This window comes from Conger conger, chromosome 4, assembly GCF_963514075.1.
Source record: "Conger conger chromosome 4, fConCon1.1, whole genome shotgun sequence".
Classification (NCBI taxonomy): domain Eukaryota; kingdom Metazoa; phylum Chordata; class Actinopteri; order Anguilliformes; family Congridae; genus Conger; species Conger conger.
The window spans coordinates 22,105,447-22,132,395 of NC_083763.1; the positions used below are offsets into that span (position 1 = coordinate 22,105,447).

At 40.7% G+C, this 26,949-nt stretch overlaps 1 protein-coding gene across 1 annotated transcript in view; it reads left to right on the forward strand.

The window, feature by feature from the left end:
• dpyda.1 (dihydropyrimidine dehydrogenase a, tandem duplicate 1) overlaps positions 1–26,949 on the forward strand; it is a 184,511-nt gene that overhangs the window by 24,894 nt on the left and 132,668 nt on the right. The window contains exons 2-3 of the mRNA XM_061238784.1: positions 2,919–3,029; positions 9,288–9,370. Coding sequence (XP_061094768.1) covers positions 2,919–3,029; positions 9,288–9,370 — 194 coding nt within the window. The remainder of the gene's footprint in view (positions 1–2,918; positions 3,030–9,287; positions 9,371–26,949) is intronic.

Here is a 26,949-nt window from a genome sequence, read left to right on the forward strand (position 1 = left end):
AAAAGAATTATTATATTTTTGCCTTGTGTATTTTCAGTGTATGATATGTACATGTGAAGTGTATTCATAATGATAGAAGACCAAAAAGAAACAGACATTAATCCTTTTTAAAAGGGTTTGGAAATTGACATAATTGAAAATGTAACAAAAATAAGTAAGAAAATAAGCTAATAATAAGCTTTTAAAAGCAATTTGATGGGCCAGCTCCCCTCTATTGTATGCATGGCTTGATAGCAGTGGACAAAATGTGTAATCTTGTAAGGTACCTTTATTTCTTTAAATGCGGGAGGTGTTTTAGGTAATGGTTGGTGGCATCCAAAATGGTTGTTGGACATCTGGGAAAAAATGTTGTTGCACAGTCACAGTTACACATTCAGATAATCAGGTGTAACTTTATGTAAGAAATATGCCTTTTATGATCATTTTTTGTATTTGCAACTATGGTACTGTGCAGTGCACTAACCGCATACAAGAACAATACCTGATGTGTGGAATAGGGCTTTATTAATGGCCTACCAGAATTGCCTTCAGCAACACTACAAATATAAATAAAAAGCAAGAAAAACATACAAACAAGTACATATTCAGTATACAAACACCAACAGTTGGTCATACAAATACACTCTATTCTACAGTATGTAGAAACTTTGAACCAACAAGAGCCAACTATGATTAGATCTTTTCACCATATGCTCAGTTAAATTTACTTGCACTCATGCTCATTGAAATGGCTTCTTAAAAATATATTACAGCTGCAGGCGTAATGATGGTTCAAATTCATTTTCACATGTTTACCTGAGCATTACAGAATACCCAAGCAACCGCATGCAAACGTTATTTTACTTTTAAATAGATAAATGTGCTTACCATTTTTAGACAATTCTGGTATGGGAACTAACATGGAGGGAACCTGTGACTGAAGACAATCAAATCCGTGATTTGTCTTAAGAGAAGCGAAACGATAAATCTCCTTTTTCTTCATTACGGAAATAGCCTCAGGTACTTCAGGTGCTGAGTGTGTGCTGTACTGCTCCCTCCATAAGAGCGATAAAAACCACAAAATTCATGTATGCTTTAACAGTAATTTATTCATTGGTTTAAGCTTCTTATCTCCTGGCATGGTGTCAAGGATCAGTAATACCATGGCTTTACTGTTGAGTGCCGTTGTTGGCTTTGGGTTAATTTGCTATTATAATGTTGGCTACATTCATAAACAGGTCCCACCCTCAGTGCAGGAAACTCTTAACAGCTGTGTGTGGTGGTGAGAGGTGCATGTGCAGTCAAGTCCAGGTGTTTTAAACTTTTTGATTCTACAGTACCGGTGCTTGCTATATGTAGTTGCTTATGTATTTTTGTACCCACTACCCTACAGTGACCCACAAGAATGATCACGATTCAAAAGCGAAAGCACTGACATAAAGGGGGAAATAAAGGAACAATGTCAATTTCTAAACGCATACAAAAAGCTAAAGCTAACACAATGATAGAAGAAGCATACTATACCTCTGTCATCGGCTTTTGTGTTTACACTTGTCTTTGCTGCGTGTGCAGATTTAATGGTTGGTTTTATTAAAAAGAATGCCGATAATTTTGACCCTTCTATTTTAGAAATAAAATAAAAATTCTATTACAAAGAGGATATTGTTTTCCCATACATTTGAGCATAATACTGTATGCATGTATATAGCCTGGATAAATGTAGAGTATCTTAGTTCTTTGTGAATATCTGGATACTGATATTGTATGTGTTTTGCATTCAGATGCTAGTGCTTAAATGCTGGCAACATGCTACTTGTGTTCCTTCGATGTTAATGAACAAGTTTCAACATAACAGCATTTGCATGGACTATGATACATAACAAAATTGCATCAAATGTAAACACATTGCCGAATTAGCTCTTTTTGTATTATTATTGTTATACAATTTTACCATCCAGTGAGTGCTTGGGGTTTGGACAGATTAAAAGACAGATTTGGCAGTCAACTAGGACAGTTTTTTTTCTGTGTTACTAGGGCATGTTAGTTACAGTATAATTAATTTTTTGAGAAGTATGATTTATCTGGGCAGTTGACTGAATACTGAAATTAAAAAATCTTCTCTGTGTCTTGTCATTTTGTATCCCGGAAACCAAGTATTTGACTTATTGACAGTTACGTATACAATGTCCACTAGAGCTAAAGACATTCTGTTGGTGCTAGAGACAATGAAATTAGTGGATTGAAATATTCAGATTCTTTGTTTTGGTGAAACACAAAGGACAATAAAAAGACAAATTTCCTTTTGATAAACAATTACAGCCCTCAATAATTTTAAATTATGTTTAAATTATGTGCATATAATACTGTTAGTAATTGCAATGAAACCTTCGGACAACCAATCAGTAAAACTTACTCCCACTTGATGAAGTGCATTAGGGGAGAGACATTTTGAGAATATTTATGTCAAAAACAAAGGGATTTGTGTCAAACAAAGAAACATACTAGAATATTTTACTTTAATTCACCTGTCACATACTTCGGTTTGAATTAGGAACCTAGTATCTAGCTTCGCTCTGTCCTGTTAGAGTAGTAATTCAGAGCTCTACAGTGCTCCCATTTTCAGGACATTTCCTCCTGAAAATGAAGTGCTGACTGGAGAAATAGTTTAAGACCACATCTACTAATTGGGATGCATTAGTATGCTCCTAAATGTGTCAACCTTGGAGCACACGGGGTCATCGGAAAAAAGTTAGCACGGAGCCCTGGTTTTTCATCTTAGGTTTCTCGAAGTGTTAATGGGCAAGCGTGGCAATTGACTGTCAGGGAAATGGTTTGTGTGCCTTTTTATTTGTTAAGATGACGTTAAACTGGCCTGTATGCAAACGTATGCAGTGCTAAGCATGTTCATTTCAATTGTTTTTATATTTCTATTTCTGCAGAGCATCCTGGCTTTGAACCCTAGGGTGATGCACCATGCTAAGATCTATTCCACAGCCTCAAAGCAAAACGAGAAGAAGCACTGGAAGCGGAACCCGGAGAAAAGCTGTGATGTGAGTACCCGTTTACGCCATCGGTTCGAACCCTGTCTCAGCGTACTCCTGTGTCTCGCATAACATCAAACTGGACGAATTTGCTGACCAAATAATTGAAGGTGCAGTAAGGGGCCACATACAGGCCCAGTGTTTTGCAGAAGCTAGCTGTTCCCATTCTACACAATCAGGAGGGTTTATTTCAGGTTTCATTTGTTTTGTTTGCCTCTGGCATCACCCACACACGTGTACGTACATGTGATTGATTGTATTGGGATTTCATGTACATATTGCCTATGTATCTGAAATATCTCCCAAGACCAGGCTGCGACTTAAGTGTTTTTTTTTTTTGGCAAGTGTTTGCAATGCCTCATCTGTTGTTAAGACAGCTGAGATTCCAGTTAATTTGATGTAGCCACAAAACAAGATGGAAGTGTTTGGGGGTGTGATTATCTGCTCCCTACTGACTAGACTAGTCTTAAGTATATATGCCTAATTTATCACAATCTGTGTTGGTAGTTTCAGGACTTATATTAAGAATTAGGCTCACAACATGAAGCAATTTTCACACAACTTAACATGCAGCTCTTATCCCATCTAACCACAATGCCCTGGGATTTCTTTGCTAAGCACACATTTCATTCTACTTGGAGCGCTTCTGCTTATTGTGCACATTTGATTGCAGTTCTATCCAATAATCAGTCAGTGTCTGCAGTCTTAAAATTATTTTGTGAATTGATTGTATAGTACTGCAGGTGTTGGATATTTTTGTAAATAGTTCTATCCCTAGGTCCTTTTCCTTGTAATTCCTATCCAAGTGTCACAATTGTTGTATATGCCCAGGGAGATCGATTCCAACAATTATATTTTGCATTATTGGCCTCCTCTTACACAAAATATAATATCATGTGGACTTCACCCTTAGTGTTCATTAAAATTGCATAAGGCTTATCATTATATAATGATTACTCAAAAATACAGGTTGTTAACTGTCCCAGAGGGCAAAACGGATATGGATATATGCTACAGCAGTAAGTAGCTCATAGTTTTATGGAGATTAACTGTGTTCACTCTAGTTCCAGTCATGGCAGGTGGAAGGAATCCTTTCTACTTCTGCCCTTTATTGTTGAAATATATGACATTTAAAGAACAATGTTATACTACCATTTTTTTTTGTTGCCCTGAATATAGCAAACTCTAACCTCATTTCATGACATGTCCTTTGATGATGACCTCCTTCAGGAAAACAGATTTCAGTCAAATGGAAAGAATGCACCTCTGTGTCAGACTTTCTTAATACTCGGACAAGAGAATTCCTATGGCAGCTTCATTCTTAGTGTGTATTACAGTGAGGGTTTTATTTCCATCAGTTACCCTGGCTGATTTAACTAATTAGCTGAATACAATAATGACAGTTTGCTCATACAGTATGCTCCTGGGCCACAGTAAAATGTTCCCCATGGGTAAACAAGAAGTCTTCCGCTGTCATTCATGAGTTTATCAAGGAATCTAACTAAATGTCAGATGGTGTATTAATTCTACAGTACTTTGCTTTGAGAAAGTACTGTTTATATTTACAAAGCTTCTTCCACCCAATTATAAATGTGTATAAATATGTAGCAGGATAACTTGCGATGCTTGCAAAGTCTCTGGGCTATATCTTGGACTCTAAACAAAGTTTCAGACCGAAGTAGCTGCTATTACAAGTGTCGTTTCCCAGGGCCTACATTTGCACCCTTGTGGGCAGGTTGTCTTAGAATGAGGCGTGGTTATGGTAATATTGGTGTATTGCTATTTTGATGCAGCTGAAAGTGTTTGTGTTTGACCATGGGCTAAGTCTGTGTATCACAGTATTCAAATGCGAGTATTGTATTCACCAGGCAGGATTTAAGCAGTTTATATGTCTAATGTCTGTGTGACATTTTTGGTAACTATTGATCTTCAAAGCACTATGTTCCTATGGTTAGGAATAGGTTATACCAGTAAAAGACTTTGCACTTTCATCTCAGCTTGTAAAATAATTTTCTTGCCATTGAATGTTATGGATGAGACAACATTAATTGGTCTGCCAAGTTTATGTGTCACCATAGAAGAGAAATTGATTGAGTAAAATGAGGAACAAATGTTTCACTCAATCATTTTGAGATAAAAGTAAATGGATCATGCCTGTATTATCCCTGAAATGTAAAGACAGATTGGTCACTTAAGTATTTGCATTTTGTGGAAGAGGAGATCAGATGTTTCAAAAAAGTGACCAAAATAGGTTTATCAGGAATTTCATCCTTGAAAGACTTTACACAAGTCAATTTGTATAAAGTATAATATACAAGCAAGTGATTGATCGTAGTAATCAATGCTTTCATTGAATATGTTTAGTTGGCTTTAATTTTGAAATATTGATAGTTGTTCTGAAAGTGTATTCATGTAAGTACTCACCGAGAGGAAAACAGAAACAATAAACATGTAAGAAGAGTCACAGACATCCAGCTTCGCTTTCCATTTTTAATCCTCAGTTGATTCTCCTTACCTAGTACGGAATAGGTGCAGTCTGGGTGCTCTATAGCACCTCCCCCTCCCAAAATGCATCCATATGTGAGTCACATACTCTTCCTCATCTCTCCACCAGCTACTTTACGGCTCTGGTGCTTGCCTAACGGACAGTACAGCTTCTCTCTATGTACAGATCATACCAGGGATGAGTTAAAACAATTCAATATTCAGCTATTCACACACGTGTACACTATTTTATTAGCCACCTTGAGTCCTGCACTAATTTTATGTCATTATTCATCTGACATCATAAATGCCTTTTAATACTGACAGAGTAAAGCATAGATTATTCTGTTCACTGACTGGGACCGTATACGATCCACACCGACCGCCATTTTGTGTTCATTTAATTATTGTATTTATGCTTAGCCTGTGTGGCATTCATAACAGCGATCTGGCTTGACAGTCTTAACCAGTTAATTTGTAATTTTTCTTGTGAGCAAGGTTATTTTACCCTTGCCAGCTAGCTAGGTTGTGAAAGATTTATATATTTGTATAGCTAAACAGTAAACAGTATAGCTAGTTTAGCTAGCTTGCTGTAGCATGTGTTTGGTTTCCGATGGGACCGTTAGTAAATAAATAAGTAAATAAGTAAAAAAATAAACCAGTACTTGCGAAATTTGTCCTGATCACTGAAGAATTAAATGCTATTAGAATAATTTTTAGAAATGCTGATTTAATTGCAGATTGTGATGTAAGAGCTAATGATGTTTTGCAATGCGCTTAAGCGACCAGAGCAATATGCATACAATAAATTATCTATTTTAAACTTTATTCTATATGTATGTTGCCATAACAGCCTTGTCAGGCACCTTGGATACGAACATAATAATAATAATAATAATAATAATAATAATAATAACTTGTGAACCTGACATGGATTAGGTAGAGAGTGGAGGTCTGAGGAGGTTTGAGTGAATGTGAAAGAGGGAGACGTGGGATTGGTTTATCAGCATGAACATGGATTTTCCATAACTTCAGCTGTCCCTTCCATTCCCATCACTAGCGCAGGGCGAACTGTGACAGCATTAGCATTAGGACTGGGATGTATGGATTACACCACCGACACGTCCTCCCACAAGGCCTTTAGAGAGGCGATGAAATTAATTATGGTGAAGCTTAATACAAAGAAATCCGTTCTCCAAGCATTTTAACATGCCTCTTAACGTACAATAGGATATACAAAAAGTGTATTTTCTGCCTAGTCAGCTAAGTGTAGTTAAGCGCATAGACTAATATCCTGAGTGGGTTCGTCTAACAACAGACACTTTCAGTCTGTCATGGGGTTTCATTAATCAGATTATCGTAAGTCAGTTATGTGTGTCAGGTGAAGTGCATTCTTTTTTTAAATGTAATTTCATGAGAGGAACGGGAGGGGAATCCCTTTAACTCTTATCACACATTCACTGGAAACAGCTCAGAGGCAAACTAGTGATGATGCATAGTAACGACTATTTAAAATGAAAATAAACCATGTTTTTGTCTATTGTGTGTCAAATTTGACATTTATTGAAGGGTATAGCATACGATTTTTGTCCTATAGTTTGAAAACATGCTCAAAATTCGACATTTGTTTGAACTATAATTAAATAAAAGTAGCTGACCTTAACTTACTGACCCAAATCCACTGCACCAAAATAATGAATTCATATAAATTAGCCAAATGCTAGGTAAATGAATCTTAGAGAATGAGAGATATTAGGATTCAACATTATGACTGAAATGTGAATGTACTTCTTTCACACGTGTATAACGAAACAGTCTCACATACTCCATATTTCTGATACCAACACAGAACTGGATCGCCCTTCTTTAAGTTGTAATGTCCCATACAAGATTAATACTCTGTCTAAATGTTGAAGTATGATCCCGGTTGCACAGACAGACAAGATTGTTGAGATTACCAGGGCATAATGTATCCCTCATCTTCTTGACAATGTTACCAGAGATTGAGAAATGTTTACAAGGTCACGGCTGCAGATATGCCCTGTCAATGCACTGATGGGCATGTAGCCATCAACTCTATTTTTTATTTCATGGCAAGAAAGCAACAATATCATACTCCCACTTAGCAATGGCTTCACTGTTCTGGCAGTTGAATTTAACACCGGTAGTTTAGGCAGGTCAAACAGGGAAGTATGATCCATTATGATTTTAACAAAATTGCACTGTGTTAATATTGATTCATTAATATTAAGGTGCTTACAGTGGTTTGCCCATGTCTGAAATCCATTTAAGTGCCAGTCTGAGAGATGTCAGATGTTTGACCTTTGGAGAAGGCGAGCTTTGTAGGTATTACTGCGAGCCATCGCCTCTCAGAGCCTCCAACAGTACATTCATCATGTTCCTCCTTTCTCTGTGAATATTTCTGAAAACAACTTGGCTTGTGAAAACGCACGCCTCCCTCCCTACCGAAAGAAGTTCTCGACCTTGAACACAAATCATCTTTGAAATGTATTGGCTTTTCTCTGACACGCAGTAATTCTTTGTAACCCCTGAGCTCAACCAGTGCAATAATTATCAATTTCCATATCATTGTTTTTATTGTTTCAGCAATAAAAAACAAAACATTTGTTCACACTACCCAAGCATTCCATATAGAATGTTAGCAGAATTCAATTTAAAAATCACTGACTTGCACTTTGACTGCAATCATGTAAATTAGGTGTCAGTAAGAATCTGTGCTTTCCCTATTATTAAAAATAAAATGTGAGCTGCTCTGTCTCTTTCTTTGTGCATTGAACACAATGGAATGAATGTTCTTCAATGCTGCTAGCAAAAACACTTTAGGGGATAAACAGTCTCTATATGGATAACATCACTTCCCTTCCAGTATTATATTAGTTTCACATATTTTATGTATGAAGCTCTTATATACTTGGTCTAATGCTGCTGTAATTTTAATAGATATGCCTTAAAGGTACACACAAGGGATTTCAACAGCGCATGTTCCTATGGCAATATTATAATGCGAATAACCGACACCATGTTACACGAACAAATAGAAGAATGCATTTTAAATATTGTAGCTTTACAAGAAAAACACAGTTCAGTATGCCAGGTTAATGTACAGTTCAGGGTTCATTCGATGCAATGAATATAGACCTTTGAACTGGGGATGTTTCTTTTACGAAATGTTAGGGTATAGGGCGGTTGTGAAGTTCATTGTGGTTTTCAGTCACATGCGTTTAAGGTAAAAAAGCCCTGTTCCCTCCTCCCGAAGGCAGCAGGGATTACAAACTTGCCCCTGTCATTGGTGGTCGTTGAACCCGCCTGGATAGGGGGGTTTGTTTAGTGCGGATTGAGATTTGGTACACGTGAGGACGTGCTGTTTATGTGGCGAGCAGAGGGCAGAATGGCCTGCCGCATTAATTGTGAGCGTGTCAATAACGGCAGAGTTCTGTCCGAACAGACACTCATCCCCAGGGTTGTGGAATTGATAAGAGAGTTGCCATGACAACTGCATGCTGGATGAAGGAGGGGCTTTTGTTTAGCCCACAAGTTCACAGTGTCAATTTTGCTTAATCAAACGCTGTCTAAAAGGATAGCGTGTCATTTGCATGATGATTTTTTTGTAAAAAGGGGAGAAAAAAAGAAAGGCCTGTTCGCTGCTGTTTCGGGTTTAAGAGAGCCGAATAATTTTCCTTGTCAGTGAAATGCTTCAGAGGTAAACCGTTATTTGCTTCCCTCATCTCCCTCTTCCCCTTTGTTTCGTTCTGTTTACGGCAGAGCTGCGTGAAACTGGAGAACAATTTCGATGACATCAAACACACAACTCTGAGTGAGCGCGGAGCACTTCGGGAAGCAATGAGGTAAGGCCAGGTCACCATGGCAACAGTCACAGATGTGGCAAAGAAAAAAAAAAGTCATTCTTTATTATTGGGGGAACAAATGAGTTTATTGTCACCATTCAGCTTTCCCCTCAGTGGTATTAATTTGTCAGCAGAGAAGTGTCCCTGGGGGCCTGGAGGGTGGGGGGGTAGGGGGGTTCCGGGCCTTTGGAGACTCGCTGCACAGTAAAACACGTCAATGTTTATTTGCTGTTTGGAAATACTTTGGGGCATCCCTGAAAGATATTGAAATGATTTGCGATGCGGTAGCTCCTTGGGCTCACTTTTTACGGTTATGATATTTGTTTTTATTTATTGAGAACAACTGTTTAATAATTGACGGTGCTTATCCGTGTAATTAATAATATACGTATGTGAGGGCAAAGCATGTTTCTGGGACTGGGGGTTCCCTTTTCCAAGTGGTCCAATTTTCAAGCAATAATGTTTTATTAAAATAATATAACCTGCAATTAGAATATTCCAAACGTACAATTGTCCTACAACAGAGAAATGTAGTAGATAGTATCAGTTGTTGAAATTGGTTAGTTCATAGGTCACATTAATCAGATTTAAGCTGTACAGTACAAATGGCTGCATTTCACTTTTTTTCTTCATGCCTTTTCCATGAAAATGGTTCCTTCAAGTTGCTAAGGTTTCATAGTTTAGAAGATGTATTTATTTAAAGAAAACCTGAGAACACTGCAGCAGAGATTTGGATAGATATACGTGACAGAGCATTGAGGTAGAGCACTGTGTCTTCTTGTCAGCCATGATGATGGACAATATTGTTCAATTCGTTTTAGTCTGTAGGGTTGTACATTTAAACCTAAAGGCATAATTTATTTTATGTGTAGGATGAAAATGTGAAGAATTACTGGTAGGTATACCATTAATTAGCCATCCTTGGGCATCCTCAGTTCTAAATTCAGCATGCCATCTTGAAGAGCCAGTATAGTGTGTCCACCCAAGTGCTTCATTTACAGTGAACAGATGACCTGTGCAGTAATTATCGAAAAAGTATTCTCATATGTTTGCTCTTTATGCTCTTTATGTGTTATTAAAAAATGCAGTAACACATTTTAAACGTGTTCTGGATGCTGGAGTTGGTATTCTGTCATGAGACTATGTGATGCATCATGTGAATAGATGACCCATAGAGCAAAAGGTTTCAAAAGAGTTCTGTTATTAGCTGAAACACAGACTTAAGCAATAGCTGTTATGGCACAATCTTGCTTAATCTCCTTAGCTTCATTAAAAATGATAGAGCAGGATTACTGTGAACTGCATGTAAATGAAACAATTCCAAATGAAATTGAAACAGCTCTGAGATAAATATAACACCCGGGAGAGACAAACTTAATCAGAATAGTAATTAATTGAAAACTTTTTGAAGAATTGTCTGTTGTTTGCCAGAATTATGAACACAGGCTTATACATAGTCATTTTCATAAATGTCGTGGCTGGAATTTTGACGGAGCTCAAACATATCTTTACAGAGAGGAGAGAAAAAAAGGAAAGCGTACACACACGTCACCACTCACACAAAGCGGAGACCCACTTTCATTAACATTCAACTGATTTTAATTCCTTTATAATCGACCCCCCACTGAGATCCGGAACAAATTTGATTAAAGATTCAGGTTTTCTAAAAGCTATTAATGTAGGACATCAAAGTCTAAACCGGAAGCCTTTATCTGCAAATGATCATAAGAAACGTAGACGCGTCTGTGGTCCGGTCCTCAGCGGCAAAATAGTTGAGCTCTGACATCCAGCTTCATTATTCATCCAGAGCCAGTTTCTTCCTCACTAACAAACACAACTTCTATTCACGACTGAATCGGAACATATTTCTGAATACATTTCTATGAAATTAGGCCTTGCTTTTTGTATGGTGTCAGGTGGGCAAGCCTGCTCATTCTCTTTCAGCCATGCTGTTTCTTCTGTGCTGAAAGTCTGCCTTTCTCCCATCCCTGTGTGTAAAGGGAGGTCGTTCCCTGTTTCTGCAGCTGAGCTTCTCTCCAAAAATGCTTTTCAGATGCCTGGGTCAAAGGTCTACAGCATGCTTTTTAAATGTGCTTCCTAACGGAACCTTTTTAAAGAAGCATCTAATTGCTGTCATTTTAATTTTCTTTTTTCTAAACCTAGCATAGCATAACCACACCGTAGATCTTTCCAGTGCAGATGTCCTCTACCAGAACCGCAGTCACACTGGCTTTCGACATCATTTCCTGTTGAAAGATTCCGTACAAATTGGGCTTTCATTAATTTGATTGTCTCAGTCTTAGGCAAATGTTTCTGATGATAGAATAATTTTTTACCTGGTCTCTATGAAAAGAGCTCGGTGGTTAATTATAAGTCACGTCTGATAAAAGTCGCAGCGAATAGGGAACAATGGTAGACTGATGAACACATACTAAATACAATGTGTTGTTTGAGCGAAATTATCCTTTGGATACAGATGAAAGTAAATCGCGGTTTGATTAAATGTTATCAGACAGTGTCAAACCAGGTGTGCGCATTTATTCCTTACATGCCCTTCGAGTGTGCAATGTCAATTGGAGCTACTTTCACCTGTATGGAAGGAGGGGGCACAGTGAATGTGCTGCATGATATCAGCGACAGGGTGCAGAGTTATGGAGATACCTATTCATTTCCTGGCACCCTTCACATTTTCATTTCTTCTTTGAGGTTTTAAGCTATAGCATTCAAATTTAAAATCTGTGACACCGCTTTGATTTTATATTATTTCTAAAATAGCTTAACAGTATTACTGTCCCTTTCAGATAGAAATGAGAGCAACGAATCTGACTGTCAAAGTGAATATCAATAGGCTTTCCTCCACAGGGCAGATGTAGGAGCATAAATTGAGATTAATACTTCATAGATATTCATGGCTCATTGCTAAATGATGTTCTGGCACATGCCATACTTAATCAGCTGTGCTGGTCATTCTGCTATTCTGTGGGAAGTACTGTAACACACAGCTATAATAGATACAAATAGATTTTTGCTTTAATTTAACAAAATTTTGAATGGAAAGATATGTCACAATAAATGCAATTAATATGTGTCAGTAAACACCACTTTGATTTGCAGTAGATAGAGTGAATAGTCCTTAGCGTACAAAATCAGGGATTATTAGATGTGATTAAACAGATTATCATTTTTCTCATTTTGAAGGTATTTGCAGTAGTAATAACGTATTCCTTTATTAAAACAATGCAGAATTATAATTCATCTATATTATACTGATAAAAACCTGATTTGCGTTTGTGGGAGCTATCACATACAATAATTGTTTGCAGTACTTAAAATCAAAATTAATAATATAGTAGTAATAGAGTGGGGTTTTTTTAAGACAAAGGGGCTGATGGGTTTCAAAGAAGACGGGTTGAAAAATTCACCAGAAATCAATAGACATGTATGACTTTTTGACTGGGCGCTTTCAACCTGTAAATGTCTTCTGCTAAGCTGTTGATTTGTTCTCGGTATGTGCCTATCTCTGTGATAAGATTCAATGGGGATGAATGAGCTGAGACTAGTGCCTTTTTCATCACTACTCGCCCGTGAGCAGCCTAATATTAAAAGCCTGGGTTCTGATCTTTAAGACCCATTTATAAATGAGTGTGAAATGTTAGTCATTTTTCACAAGGGAAGGGAATCTGTGTGGTTTGTCTCTGTCTCTCTCCCAAGGATTCTACTTGCATTCCGCGGTGGTGCAGCTCACGACAGATATGTCGAAATCCGAGAATAATCAGCCTTGTGTTGTTTTATCACTGTGACAGTCAATACACGTTGTAACCTGGTCTTGATGAGGGAGAAAAAAGTCCTGTAATCAAATCTATTCTGTTAATAGTATAATAGATTTCATCTAGCGTTCATTATTAACCATATTACTTGGTCATAATAGCTCTGTACTCCTGTTTGCTGCGTGCGTGCGTGTGTGTATGTGTGTGCGTGTCTATGTCTGTGTGTGTGCGTGTGTGACGTTGTGCATGCGTGAGGTATTTCTACTTCAGAAGAGAGGTGGGTGCACTAAAGAGAGAGGCCCTGTAGTAGTGTATTCACATATTTTATAGCGCGTGTGAAGATTTGTTTCATGCCAGCTCTGTTTGTTACTCCGCGTTGTGGAGCGAGAGAGGACCTGTTGGCATTGCGAACGCTACGGCCCTTCCCCTTTCATGTTGTTCATTGTCAGCAAACAGTGGCTAAAATTGAACTGTGTGGAAATGAATGTTTCATCATTGGCTTGGAGAGAGGCGCTGACCCCAGCCGGGGGAGGGTGGGGGGGTTGGGGGCTCAGGCGTCAGCGTAGTCTGACAATGTGGGGGCCTTAAAAGATAGGTCATCAATCTGGTCCCATTAGCAGTGGCGCGGGCCGCTAATGCATGCTGCCACATGCCCCTGTGCCACAGATAGACGACGCAGTCGCTCCTTTCCGGACCGTTCCGTCAGGCTCACACACACCGCCACGCCTGACCCTACAGTGGCGGACGGCTGCCATTCCCGCACGTGGAAGCTCCCAACCTCAAATGTGTCTACAAGCCGTCAAATGTGTCCACAAGCCGTTATCTTTTCCCCCCACAATAGTAAACTGGTTGTACTACTCTCTACTCCTGTCACCGTTCTCAGTATTTCACTGAGATGAGTGATGGAGAAGCACTGACCTGAGAGCACCTTGTGCCATCCACTTAAATTCCCAGGTCTAGGCATTGGTACATTGGTACTTGGATGACCTTTATTAATGTTTCATCTATGGAGATTACCTGCCCCACCCCCCCACCACAAACACATTTGATGCTGAAATTGTCAAGAATACAACCTTCCCTATAGATTGGTGCTTACTTCAAGAAATATGTGAGATAATATTATGGTTTTACATTATACACATTAATATGGGCTTTCAAACCGTAATGACCATAACGGTGTGTGTGTGTGCGTGTGTGTGTGTAAGGGATAAACCATGACGAGCCGTGTTTCTCGTGATTTATGTGCACACGTAGGGTGGTTATGCGCTGAAGGGCTGGAAGCTGAGTGCCATTTCCACCCTAGAAGTGTGTACACACATAATGAGAACCACACGGCTTGGAGTGCTTCATTCCACTTACACCGCACCGTAAACACGTATGAAATTACAAACATACAAAATACGAAATGGTTATCAAGCAATAATCATTGCAAAAGTTGTACTATTTGTATTTCCGTGAAGCATTATAGCAACTACATTGTCACGAGGCAGGAAGACAGTGAAACGTTACCCGTGCAGTAGACAGCGGCAAAAGACAGCTGTTGAAACTGCACAAATACTGTAAAATTGGGAAGATATTTGGAAACCGCAAGAAAGCACAGATTTTTTTCCTATCATTTATGTTGAATGTGGGTGTCCATAAAAATGTAAGGACATTTCTCTCCCTTTGATTACTTATTGTTACCATTCACTATACCTGGGGCTTAACCACACCTTTGTCTGGAGAATGCAGGGTGAAAATATGAACATTTACTCGAGATAGATATGTATACCACTCAAGTGCCCTCACTTGGCTTTCTGCACATCTATTGTTGTTTCATTGGTTTTATCAGCTCACCTGGGTGGTCTTTGTTTTACCGCATTTGCCCATGATATGTTCAGCTGCTGACTGCCAGGCTGTTTTGCTCCTTCTGTGTGCAGCTAAATTTCCATTTGAAGGTTTGCATAGGACTCTCTCTCTCTAATGCTATCTGTAATCTGAGCTGCTCTCTGCTGTCCTCTGCAGTTGATAATTATTATGATCATTTTGTATTGGAAATCATTGTTGCTGTGTGAAACACGAGAGGGAAGCTCTATTAATGATAATGTCAAACTCGGAATCGGATACAGGCGCACGTATTTGTGTTATTTTATTATTTTTACATTTAATTACATCGCCCGTTACGGCTTAGTCTTTTTAAAAACTGCATTTGGCAATAATACGGGTTGCTTCCTTCGCATCGTGTTGAAATGTATGTCAAGTTTTTTAGGTGAAAAAATCTTTCAGTTGGGGTGTTCTGTAAAGCGTGTGATGTGTGAAGCTGATCAAAGGCTGGAGTACTGCTCTTTTCCTCGGGTCATCCTGGGAAGCAGTCAGCCTGCGATGAAGCTCTGTTAAATTAGCGCTAACCAAAAAAGAGCCGCAATTAAGCTGACGGCTGCACCTGTAAAAGGGGCTTCTTCACCTCACCTCCCTGCTACCTCCTACAGGGTCCCCAGAGCTGTCATTATGACTGTGTCCCTTCCTTTGACTGCTCCCAAATTGAGCTCTTTACTCCCCATGATACAGGAAGAAATACAGCTTCCATGTAGTGCTGCCATTCCATTAAATTCCTCTTTCTATCTCCGCGCTGTGTGCGTAGTGTGTGTGTGTGTGTGTGGATGTGTGAATGTGTGTACTCACACGTGCGTGTGTATGTACATGTGTGTGTATGTGCAAAAGACAGACAGACAGACAGACAGAGAGAGAGAGAGAGAGAGAGAGAGAGAGAGAGAGAGAGAGATGAACTCATTCATATATTGCAGAGTGCACTTGAAAACATGTAATGTGTGAATCAAAATGTAAAAATAACCCATTAGTAGTCATGAAAATCTATAGGATGGCCTTCCGTGATAATAATAATAATAAGAATAATCAGAATACTAATCATCATCATCATCATCACACTACACAAAGTAGGCCAAAGTGCTTTGCACAACCATAGAAAACCAAGATAAACACGATGAAATGAGTGACTGCTCTTCAACAAAGCAGCTACAAGAAAGGGTTTTTTTTCTGCTATTGAAAAACATTGCTGGCTCTAATACCATGACAGCTGAAACGAAAATGGAAAAATATTGTGATAATCGAGAGGTGCTCCACTGGCTGGAATCAGAGCTTTCTGAAACGAACGGCAACTCCTCTTCTCCCTGCCCTTCCCGTTCTGAAAACCCAGCAGAGACCTTCAATCTCCTCGCTGCCAAGCTTCGAGAAGAGCGAAGCGGCAACAGAAAGGTCACAAAGGTCATCCCGAGAAGGGTAGCAAAGAGAACTTTACTGTCTCTGGGACATTTTGTGGTGGCAAGGGGCCAAAAGAAATGTCTCTCCACATTTGGGCTCTGCCGCCCCCCTGGATATCCACAATATCGGACTGGATGGGAAAAAAGGCAAAACCACCAAATCTCTGAATATTCTCAAGCGCAGCTCTCAGAACCTCTCAAAAGCAGGAAGGAATGATATCTTACACATTCACGTCTGACATTCATTTCATTGCACTCTGCTTTTATAAATGTACCAACTGTAAAAATGTGAGATTGTTTCCGTTGTGGGCCCTGCGCTTTATTTAAACCAATGCAGGATGACTGTGTTGTCAGGACAGACCATTTCTACGCAGTTTGTGCACTGCGTATTCCTCCAGTCTAAACCAAACCTTGCCTGTAAACGAAACCAAAAATGATTAGGAAACATTTGCCGAAAACCGTTGTTTTCCCACTTTCTCTACTCATGTATAAATGCACACAAGTGCCCCCCCATCTCTCTTTCTCTCTCTCCCCATCTCTCTTTCTCCATCTTGATTTCTCTCATCTCTTTCCCTCTCTGTCTCTCTGTCTCTCTCTCCCCCTCTCTCTCCCCATCTCTCTCTCTCTCTCTCTCTCTCTCTCTCTCTCACACACACACACACACACACACACATACTTCTCGCTTCGGGAATGCTCGGTCCATATTCTGTGCAGCTGTTAGATTTTCTTACCTGATCCTCTGTAGACCTCCACAGGACAGCTTTGACAGCTCTGACGGTTCTTGTGGTAACCCTTGAATACACCATAATCTCTGTTCACCTGGCTTTGATTCCCTGCTGGAGCCTCCACATCTACACTGACATCATTAAATATGTGCTGGAAACTGTCACTGCCAGCAATGGGGTTTTTTATTTATTTTACACCGCGTGCCTGCTCTGATTTTTATTCCTATTATTATTTTTTATTTCCCTATGATACTACAAGAAGTGAACCAGGTTTATTTTTTTTTCATGTGGTAATTTGGATGTTGTTTTATTATTTTCACAACAAGCCAACATGCTGAATAATGCCTTCTTTTTTATTTCAGTGTGAAAGGGAAAAGGTGCCATGTTCTAATTCAGTTAAGCCCAATGCAGACACTGTTCAATTCTGTATTTGGTCAAGCTGTTATTTCATTCAGGAAGTGGGTTTTTCAGGCCACAGGAGGTTTGAAACAAGGTGGCAATGGCACACAGCAGTGTTGCTTATGCAGGGTGTGTAGAGGGCTGTAGGCTCACTTTTAATAGTATACACAATATAGGATACACAGTAATATACACTCAGCGACCACTTTATTAGGTAGACCTGTACACCAGCTTGTTAATGCAAATATTTAATCAGCCAATCATGTGGCAGCAACTAAGTGCATAAAAACATGCAGATGTGGTCAAGAGGTTCACCTGTTTTTCAGACTAAATGTCAGAATGGGGAGGAAATGTGATCTAAGTGGACTGACTGTTGGTGACAGACAGGGTGGTTTGAGTATCTCAGAAACTGCTGATCTCCTGGGAGCACAGCAGTCTCTAGAGTTCACAGAGAATGGTGAGAAACAAAAAGTATCCAGTGAGCAGCAGTTCTACGGGCAAAAGTGCCTTGTTAATGAGAGAGGTCAGATAAGAAGGGCCAGACTGGTCAAAGCTAACAGGAAGGTGACAGTAACGCAAATAACCACACATTATAACAGTGGTATGCAGAAGAGCCTCTCTGAACACACAACGCGTCAAACCTCTTAAGTGGATAGGCTACAGCAGCCTAAAAGTAAAAAATATAAGTCTAATAAATGTCTAATAAAGTGCTCACTGAGTATGTCCTATTATTTAAAAAAACAGAAATAGTGAAATGATCAGAATAACGAAAGCGTTGACCAGTCTTTTCTTTGTTTGATTCCTAATTGAGAATTGCAATGCTTGAAAAGCACAAATAAATACAGAATATGCGTACTTCAGATTGGTGGGGGAAGGAAGAATACAAAGCAGGCTTGTTTTTATTACTTAGTGATGCAGCCAGGAGGAATTCTCTTGAGTGTCACGTTAAAAAAGGATTTTTGAAGTATGAGATTAGATTCATGTCATGCACAATCACAAAGTGGAAAATAAGGGAGGTTTGATTTATTTATTTCTTTTTTGTTTCAAGATGACAAAAAGGCAAAATTAAATTGAATTTTCCAAACCCTAGAGATTAGTTTAGGATTCCTCCCTTTTACAATATTTTTTGTACTTTTTTTCACTCTGCAATCTTCTTCTTAACCATTCATAAGCCATGCTGCCCTGTCTTATTCCCCGAATTACCCATATGGGATAGTAGAAGTAGAAGTTAGCCTCACTCTCGTACTTTAACATATTCTGAAATAATACACGGTTCATGGGTTGGCTTTTCACTCTCTACACACCATGAAAGACAATCAACTGTCAACTGATCTTATCAAGTTCATAAAGGCTGTAATGGTTTCCTAGCTAAGTTGTCATCACCAACCATCAGGGAGTGCCACGGACTCTGGGGCCCCAGGAACAGATCTCACATTGGGCCCCACCACCCCTGAAAATGCAATGTTTTAATATTTTTTGAGGGCCCCTGTCTGTCAGGGCCCTTGGAATTGTCCTAACTCCTTCCCCATTATGATACCCCTAAAGAGATACCTGTATAGTCTGGTTTAAGTCATCTCCACTTCAGGAATTATTAATAAGCAAACAGTAACATGTGCTATTTAGAATCCTCATATGGCTGCAATGCAGTGGAACATTGCGTTACATTGCTTGCCGGTTTAGTGGATGCCCTCATCCAGGAGGGATTACACGGTTTATAATTTACTGTACACATTATACATTTAGATGGCCGGTTGTTTACAACACATTACTAGAGCAGTTTAGGCCATGTACCTTGCTCAAGGGTACAGCTTGACCTATCTAGAATTCAGCCAGAATCCTTAAGGTTACAAGATGAATCCTCCCACTGCTGCATAGATTTAAATTATACTGTTGCTTGCCAGTCAGCTTTTATGCATATTGATTTTGAAGGAAGCAACATTATTCATCCCCAGATAGTTGTGATAATGCTTAGACAAAGTTGATATCAAACTGATTTGAAGGGTACCTTTCAGGGGAGGGCAATGCTATGACTGTATCCCCCTTGTCCAGTTAACAGGGATGGTATACACTCACTGAGCACTTTATTAGGAACATTAGGAACTAATTCCAGGCAGGGCCTCCCCCTGCTCTCAAAACAGCCTCGATTTTTTTGGCACGGATGCCACAAGATATTGAAAACATTCCTTTGAGATTCTGTTCCATGTTGACATGATTGCATTGCACAATTTCTGCAGATTTGTCAGCTGCACATTCATGCTGTGAATCTCCCGTTCTACCACATCCCAAAGGTGTTCTATTGTGTGCATTAGTGTTCTGCAGTGGGTTGGTAGCATTTTCTGTATTCAGCGTCAGTGTTATTTAAGCAGCTGTGTAGCGCACCAGCGGCAGCTGTGTGCGGCAGCCTCGGCTACTTGCCTCGGCATACGAAGTCGCAGGCGTACAAAGTCGAGGGTGTCTATCTACGGGTGTCCATTGAGGCTGTCTGAGAGCCTGATGAGTGTTTTTGTTTTTTCGCTGCCTGTCCTCATTTCTCTACGTAGCATTCCTCTTGTCCTCCCTAGTTCCCTCCATGTGTTTCCTTCCCATCCCTGTCCTCTCTCCTCTCCCCAGGTCCCAGTCAGGTAGGAGGTTCGCCTCCCGCCAACATGGGCAGAATATCTCAAACCTCATCTTCCCTCCAGATCTGCTGGTATTGATCTCTGTGTGGCTGGTGGCCTCTGGAACTGCCAGTCCGCCGTCCAGAAAGCAGACTTCATATCTGCCTATGCCTCCCACCTCAACCTTGACTTTCTTGCTTTAACTGAAACGTGGCTCTCATCAGAGAACACAGCCACCCCGGCTACCCTTTCCTCTGCCTTCTCTTTTTCCCACACACCCAGAACCTCTGGCAGAGGAGGTGGCACAGGTCTCCTAATCTCATCCTCATGGAGATCTAGTGTCTTCTCCTCATCCTTCGCCTTCTCCTCTTTTGAATTTCATGCGGTTTCTGTTACTTTGCCGTGCAAACTGTTTATTATTGTTGTTTATCGCCCCCCGGGTCCTCTGGGGAGCTTCTTGGATGAGATCGACATCCTCCTCAGCTCCTCACCAGTCAATGACACCCCTCTGATCCTTCTGGGTGACTTCAACCTCAACTCAGAGTCCACCCAGTCTACCTTTCTCTCCCTCCTTTCTTCTTTTGACCTTACCCTCACTCTTTCCCCTCCCACCCACAAAGCAGGCAACCTTCTTGACCTCATCTTCACAAGGAGCTGCACAACAACCAACCTCTCTGTAACACCACTCCATATATCTGACCACTCCTTCATCTCTTTTTCTCTTCCACTCTCCTCTAACACCCATCTATCTCTCCCACCATCCACTGTCACCTGTCGGCAGAACCTACGCCACCTGTCTTCCTCCACCCTGTCATCTACAATCCTCTCCTCCCTACCATCCGCGGAGTCTTTCTCTCGACTGTCTCCCGATGATGCTGCTACAACTCTCATGTCCTCCCTCTCATCTTCCTTTGACTCTCTGTGTCCCCTCACCACCAAACTAGCTTGGGCCTCCCCCCCAGTCCTTGGCTTTCTGATGCTCTACGAGCTGTCCGAACCGAACTGCGGGCAGTGGAGAGAAAATGGAAAAGGTCCTGTCTCCCCAGTGATATAGCTTCCTTCCATGCCCTCCTATCATCTTCCATTGTTCTGTCTCTCTAGCTAAATCTTCGTTCTTTAATTCGAAAATTAACGCGGCCGCCTCTAGTCCCCGCAAACTGTTTTCAACCTTCTCCTCTCTTCTGCCCCCCCCCCCACCCCCCTCATCACTCACACCTGATGACTTTGTCTCCTTCTTTGAAAAGAAGGTTGATGCCATTTGCAATTCCTTCTCACAACCCTCTCCCCCTGCTGACCCTCCTACCTTCCCCAACTCCCTAGCCTCCTTTTCTCCCCTCTCTGACGCCGACACATTGAAACTCCTTACATCCCACCGCCCGACCACCTGTCCTCTTGACCCCATCCCCTCTTCCCTCCTACAATCTATATCCGATTACATTCTCCATTTTCTCTCCTCTCTAATCAACACCTCCCTCTCTTCCGGCACCATAGCCTCTTCCCTGAAGAGGGCCAGAGTCGCTCCCCTCCTCAAAAAACCTACTCTTGACCCCTCTGCCCTCAACAACTACCGGCCTGTCTCTCTTCTTCCCTTTCTCGCTAAAACTCTGGAACGGGCGGCCTGCTCTCAACTGTCCACTTATCTTCTCCAGAACAATCTCCATGACCCCAACCAGTCTGGCTTCAAGAGTGGCCACTCCACTGAGACCGCCCTGCTCGCGGTCACTGAGGCACTCCACTCTGCTAAAGCCAAATCCCTCTCCTCTGTCCTCATCTTCCTCAACCTGTCGGCCGCCTTCGATACAGTCAACCATGAGATTCTGCTCTCATCGCTGTCTGGGATGGGTGTCACAGGGTCTGCACTCACTTGGTTTTCCTCCTACCTCTCTGGTCGCTCCTACCAGGTGACTTGGAGGGGCTCAGTCTCCGACCCTCACCCCCTACAAACTGGAGTCCCGCAGGGCTCAGTTCTTGGGCCTCTCCTCTTCTCGCTATACACCATGTCTCTTGGTTCTGTTATCTCTTCCCATGGCTTTTCTTATCATTCTTACGCTGATGACACCCAACTCTTTATTTCCTTCCCCCCTGACACCCAAGTCACCCCACAGATCTCTGCCTGCTTGGCTGATATCTCTGCGTGGATGACTTTCCACCACCTGAAGCTCAACCTTGCCAGACTGAGCTTCTCTACATCCCTGCTAAATCCTCTCCATCAATCAACCTCTCACTGACTGTTGAGGACTTTGTAGTTTCCTCCTCCCGTACGGCAAAGAATCTTGGGGTGACTCTTGATTACTGCCTCACCCTGGCTCCACAAGTATCCTCCACTGCCAGAACCTGCAGGTTCTTTCTCTATAATATACACCGTATCCGTCATATCCTGACGGAGAAAGCCACCCAGCTCCTAGTCCAGGCGCTTGTCATTTCCCGCCTGGATTACTGCAACTCCCTCCTTGCCGGTCTCCCAGTGTGTGCCATCAAGCCCCTCCAGCTGGTCCAGAATGCTGCTGCCCGCCTGATCACCAGTCAGCCCAGGTCGGCTCATGTCACCCCGCTTCTCATTGGCCTCCACTGGCTTCCTATTGCCGCATGCATCCGTTTCAAGGCCCTAGTGTTGGCATTTTAGGCTGCTAAGGGGACTGCCCCACCTTACATAGAATCCTTGATCGCTCCCTACTCCCCAGCTTGACCACTCCGGTCTGCCAGCTCTGGTCGCCTTATGGTTCCCTCTCTACGTGCACCTGGCGGTCGAGCTGCACGTTCACGCCTGTTTTCTGTTCTGGTTCCTCAGTGGTGGAATGACTTGCCTACCACTGTCAGGACAGCAGAATCCCTCCCCCTATTTTGACGCAGACTCAAAACCCACCTTTTCAAACTCTACCTTAGTCCTCCCTCCTGATTTCCCCCGCCCCTCCTTTCTGTTATCCCTATCCATGTCTAAAAAAAATAAAAATAAAATAAAATTGCACTTATGATGACGACTATGTTTAGAACAGCATTCTATGTGTATTTTCCTAGTTCTGGATGTGATGCTTTGACTTATGGTAGAACCTATGCACTTGTAAGTCGCTTTGGATTAAAAGGGTCTGCCAAATGACAAAAATGTAAATGTATTGGATTCAAATCTGGTGACTGGGAAGGCCACTGAATAACATTGTCATGTTCATGAAACCAGTTTGAGACGACTTTTGCTCCGTGACATGGTGCATTGTCATGCTGGAAGTAACCATTACATTGTGACCATGAAGGGCTGCACGTGGTCAGCAACAATACTCAAATAGGCTGTGGCATTCAAACGGGCAAGAAAACATTTCCCACACCATTCCACCACCGCCACCAGCCTGGACTGTTGACACAAGGAAGGTTGGGTCCATGGATTCATATTGTTTGCGCAAAATTTTAACCCCACCATCTGTATGTTATGTTATTCCAGTCTTCAACTGTCCAGTTTTGGTGAGCTTGTGCCCATTGCTGCCTCAGCTTTCTGTTCTTGGCTGACAGAAGTGGAACCCAACGTGGTCTTCTGCTGTTGTAGCCCATCCGCGTTGTGCATTCCGAGATGCTTTTCTGCTCACTACGATTGTACAAAGTGGTTATCTGAGTTACCATAGCTTTTCTTCCAGCTCAAATCAGTCTGACCATTCTCTGTTGACCTCTCTCATGAACAAGGAGTTTCTGTTCGCAGAACTGCAACTCACTGGATGTGTTTTGTTTTTCTCACCATTCTCTGCACACTCTAGTGAATGCATGAAACACCTCGGAGATCAGCAGTTACAGAAATACTCAAACCAGCCTGTCTGGCACCAACAATCATACCATGGTTGAAAACACAGATCACATTTTTCCCCCATTCTGATGGTTGATGTGAACATTAATTGAAGCTCCTGACCTGCACTGCTGCCACACGATTGGCTGATTCGATAATCACATGGATAAGTAGGTATACAGGTGTTTACATTTCTGCTGCTGGGTTTATTTGTGAGAGAAATAACAGAACAAACAAACTAAATGATCAGTAACCTCAACATATTGTGGAGTCAAAAATCCTGCAAAAGAGTCACACAACATGTGGAAAAAATGTATTATTAGGAGTATAAAAATAAGCACAGAGCTGTTTTATTGACGTGTGGCTACTCAACACTTTTGAAGCACTGGTGCTCCCAACATGCAGTTTTGCTTCATGCCATTGGCTCTTTGTACTCACTGGAAGAATAGTTAATTTTCCTAAAGCCCTCAAATTTAGAATATTACGGGGAAACAATGTAGGTCCGTGCAGATATGTTGTTGAATGATAATGTTCAATAATTTTTCTAAGTGTTAATGTACCAGAGTACCAGCAAATGATATCTGGCTCATGTTAGTCAAGTTAGCAATGATTTTTTTTTTTTCTGTTAAATATTGAGCGTGAATTGGTAATTGAGTTAATTAAATGGTGTGGTCTCTTGTGAACTTACAGAACTTATTGCTTCTCTTTGCATTTGATTTTGGATGGCAAGGTGGCATTCTATTGAGGCTGTGTGTATTTTACTTCATTGATGATGCTGCAATTTTACGGTGTATTTACTTAGCCATTCTAAAACCAGCATGAGATGGAAGTAAAGCTGGCGTTTAATTGGTTAGCTTGGTTAGCATTGACAGCAGTGGCAGGTACTGTGAGCATGAATTGTAGTATGTCCTCATCGCTCCTACACCGTTTTTCATGGTTAGAATTACAACTACATCGGTCTTACCAGGATATTATTTGTAAGGTTTCGCACAAGTGCACCCAAGTTTAATTTACGGGTTGCGACATTTACATTCTGGTCATCTGTGTGACGGAAACAGCTGCAATTTTGAGCTCTCCTTCAGTATGTGACAGTGCCTACTGGAAACAAAAAAAATCTCGACAGTAACTTGATTTTATTATGCCTTGCAAACCACAGGTGCTGTGCCTAATGTGCAGAGCAGAGAAAAGTCCCTTTGTGGACAGTGCTCTGTATGCCTGCCTGAATTGCTGTGACCTAGAGCAATTCTTGAACAAATAAGATTGCCTTTGTGTCCGCATTATTTTCTGTTGACATTTGCTAAGCACTCAGGCTGCTGGCTGGGGAGATAAATGCGGGTCTAAAATGTGGCTGTATCATCCAGTGTCTTTAATGTTACCTTGAGAGGGGGAAGAGAGAAAAAAAGAATTGTTTCTTGCAGAAAATCAGCACTGCCTCGCAGTGATGGCCATGAGGTTCAAAGGGTTTCCATTTTGTTTAGTTTTTTCAGGCTCCCAAATGCAGAAAACAAAAACATCTAAATAATGATATTCGTTATTATATTGTACCTTGTATAATACAACTAAAGAAAAATTAGACCCATGGTTGTACAGTCACAGAAAAGCTGTGTCATAGGATAATTCAGATTTTTTGGTATTTTATATGCTGCTTTTTATGTAAAGCAGTTTTATGATTTATGTATCTTTTTGCTATAGAAAATAGCAAATAGCAAAATGATTGATGAACACAAATGTTGACTGTCTTTTTTCTTTAGAAAAGATAGGGACCAGAAAACTCTTCAGTGCCAAACAAAATGCGCACATCATTTTCTATAAGTCAATTATTACAAAATGAATGAATGAACCATCGCTTATTTCCCATATTTCACAAATATGATGACATGAAGGTAACCATTAAACAAATTTAAGGTTCTGTTCCACTGAAGAAATCCTTTCTGTCAAATTTACCTTTTCTGTTGACTGCTGCAAATCATCCCTCAACTATTCAACTTTCAGGATAATTCCACCTTTTGAATGATGACGCCCTGTGTTTGGTGAAACTAGTATAATCATTTACCATTTATATCTTCGGAGTCTATTTTATCAAACCTGATTTTGGATGATAGTATGGCTCTGAACTATTTTTCTCAGTACATAGTCATCCTATCATCATGAAACTTTTCAAAGCTGTACACCATATCAAGAAGAGTAATTTCGATTATATTCTTGTTATATGCTTTAGGGGCGGGTACAGCATCACAAATCTCATTGTTAGATCCTGAAATTTCATCATTGTTCTTCATGAAAAATTCAGAATTTTAAGAAAAATGTCTATTGGGTACTGGTGATAAAAAATGGCTCAAAACAATCTTCAAACATGTCTTATTTATAATCTGGAACAATTATAATTATATCTTACTTGGTTCGGATTATAGACTGCTCCAAAAATGTTAGAATTTGTCATTTCCACCATATTGAATAAAGTATGCAAATGAGCTTAATTTACATATTTTCTCAATGATGTTTGAAGTATGTACCTCTGAAATGATCTGGAAGACCAAAGATGCGTTTTCGGTGGAACATAACCTTAATTAGCTGCTGATGTTGCTTTATTAATATAAGGCATTATAGCTCCCTGTAAAATATTTGTGTTTTATGGTAAATTTCACAAAGCTGCAATTAGTTTGATTAAACTATTCCAGTAAATTACAGTTGCAGGTCTTTCATTGCGGTTTTATGTTCAGTGAATACGTATTCAACAGCTGCGTCTTGAACGCATTGTTTATAGATACATACACAGCTGCACCGATGATGTAAAACAAAATCGGCAGTGTGCAGTGAACGTTTGCGTACAGTATGTGCTTGTATGTATTTTCACGTGAATGTATGTGTGCGCACTTACACGTGTGTGGGTGTGTGTGTGCGTGCGCATCGTGTGTGTGTTTACGTGCGTGTATGTGTGTGCTGAGGCATCGGTGCGTCGCCTTGATTTTTTTCCCCCTACAGTATTAATCACGCTGAGCCGGAGAAGAGACAGGATCATGCTTAATATCTCCGGAGCACTTTTTGCATTGTATTCTCCAGCCATTGTGTCG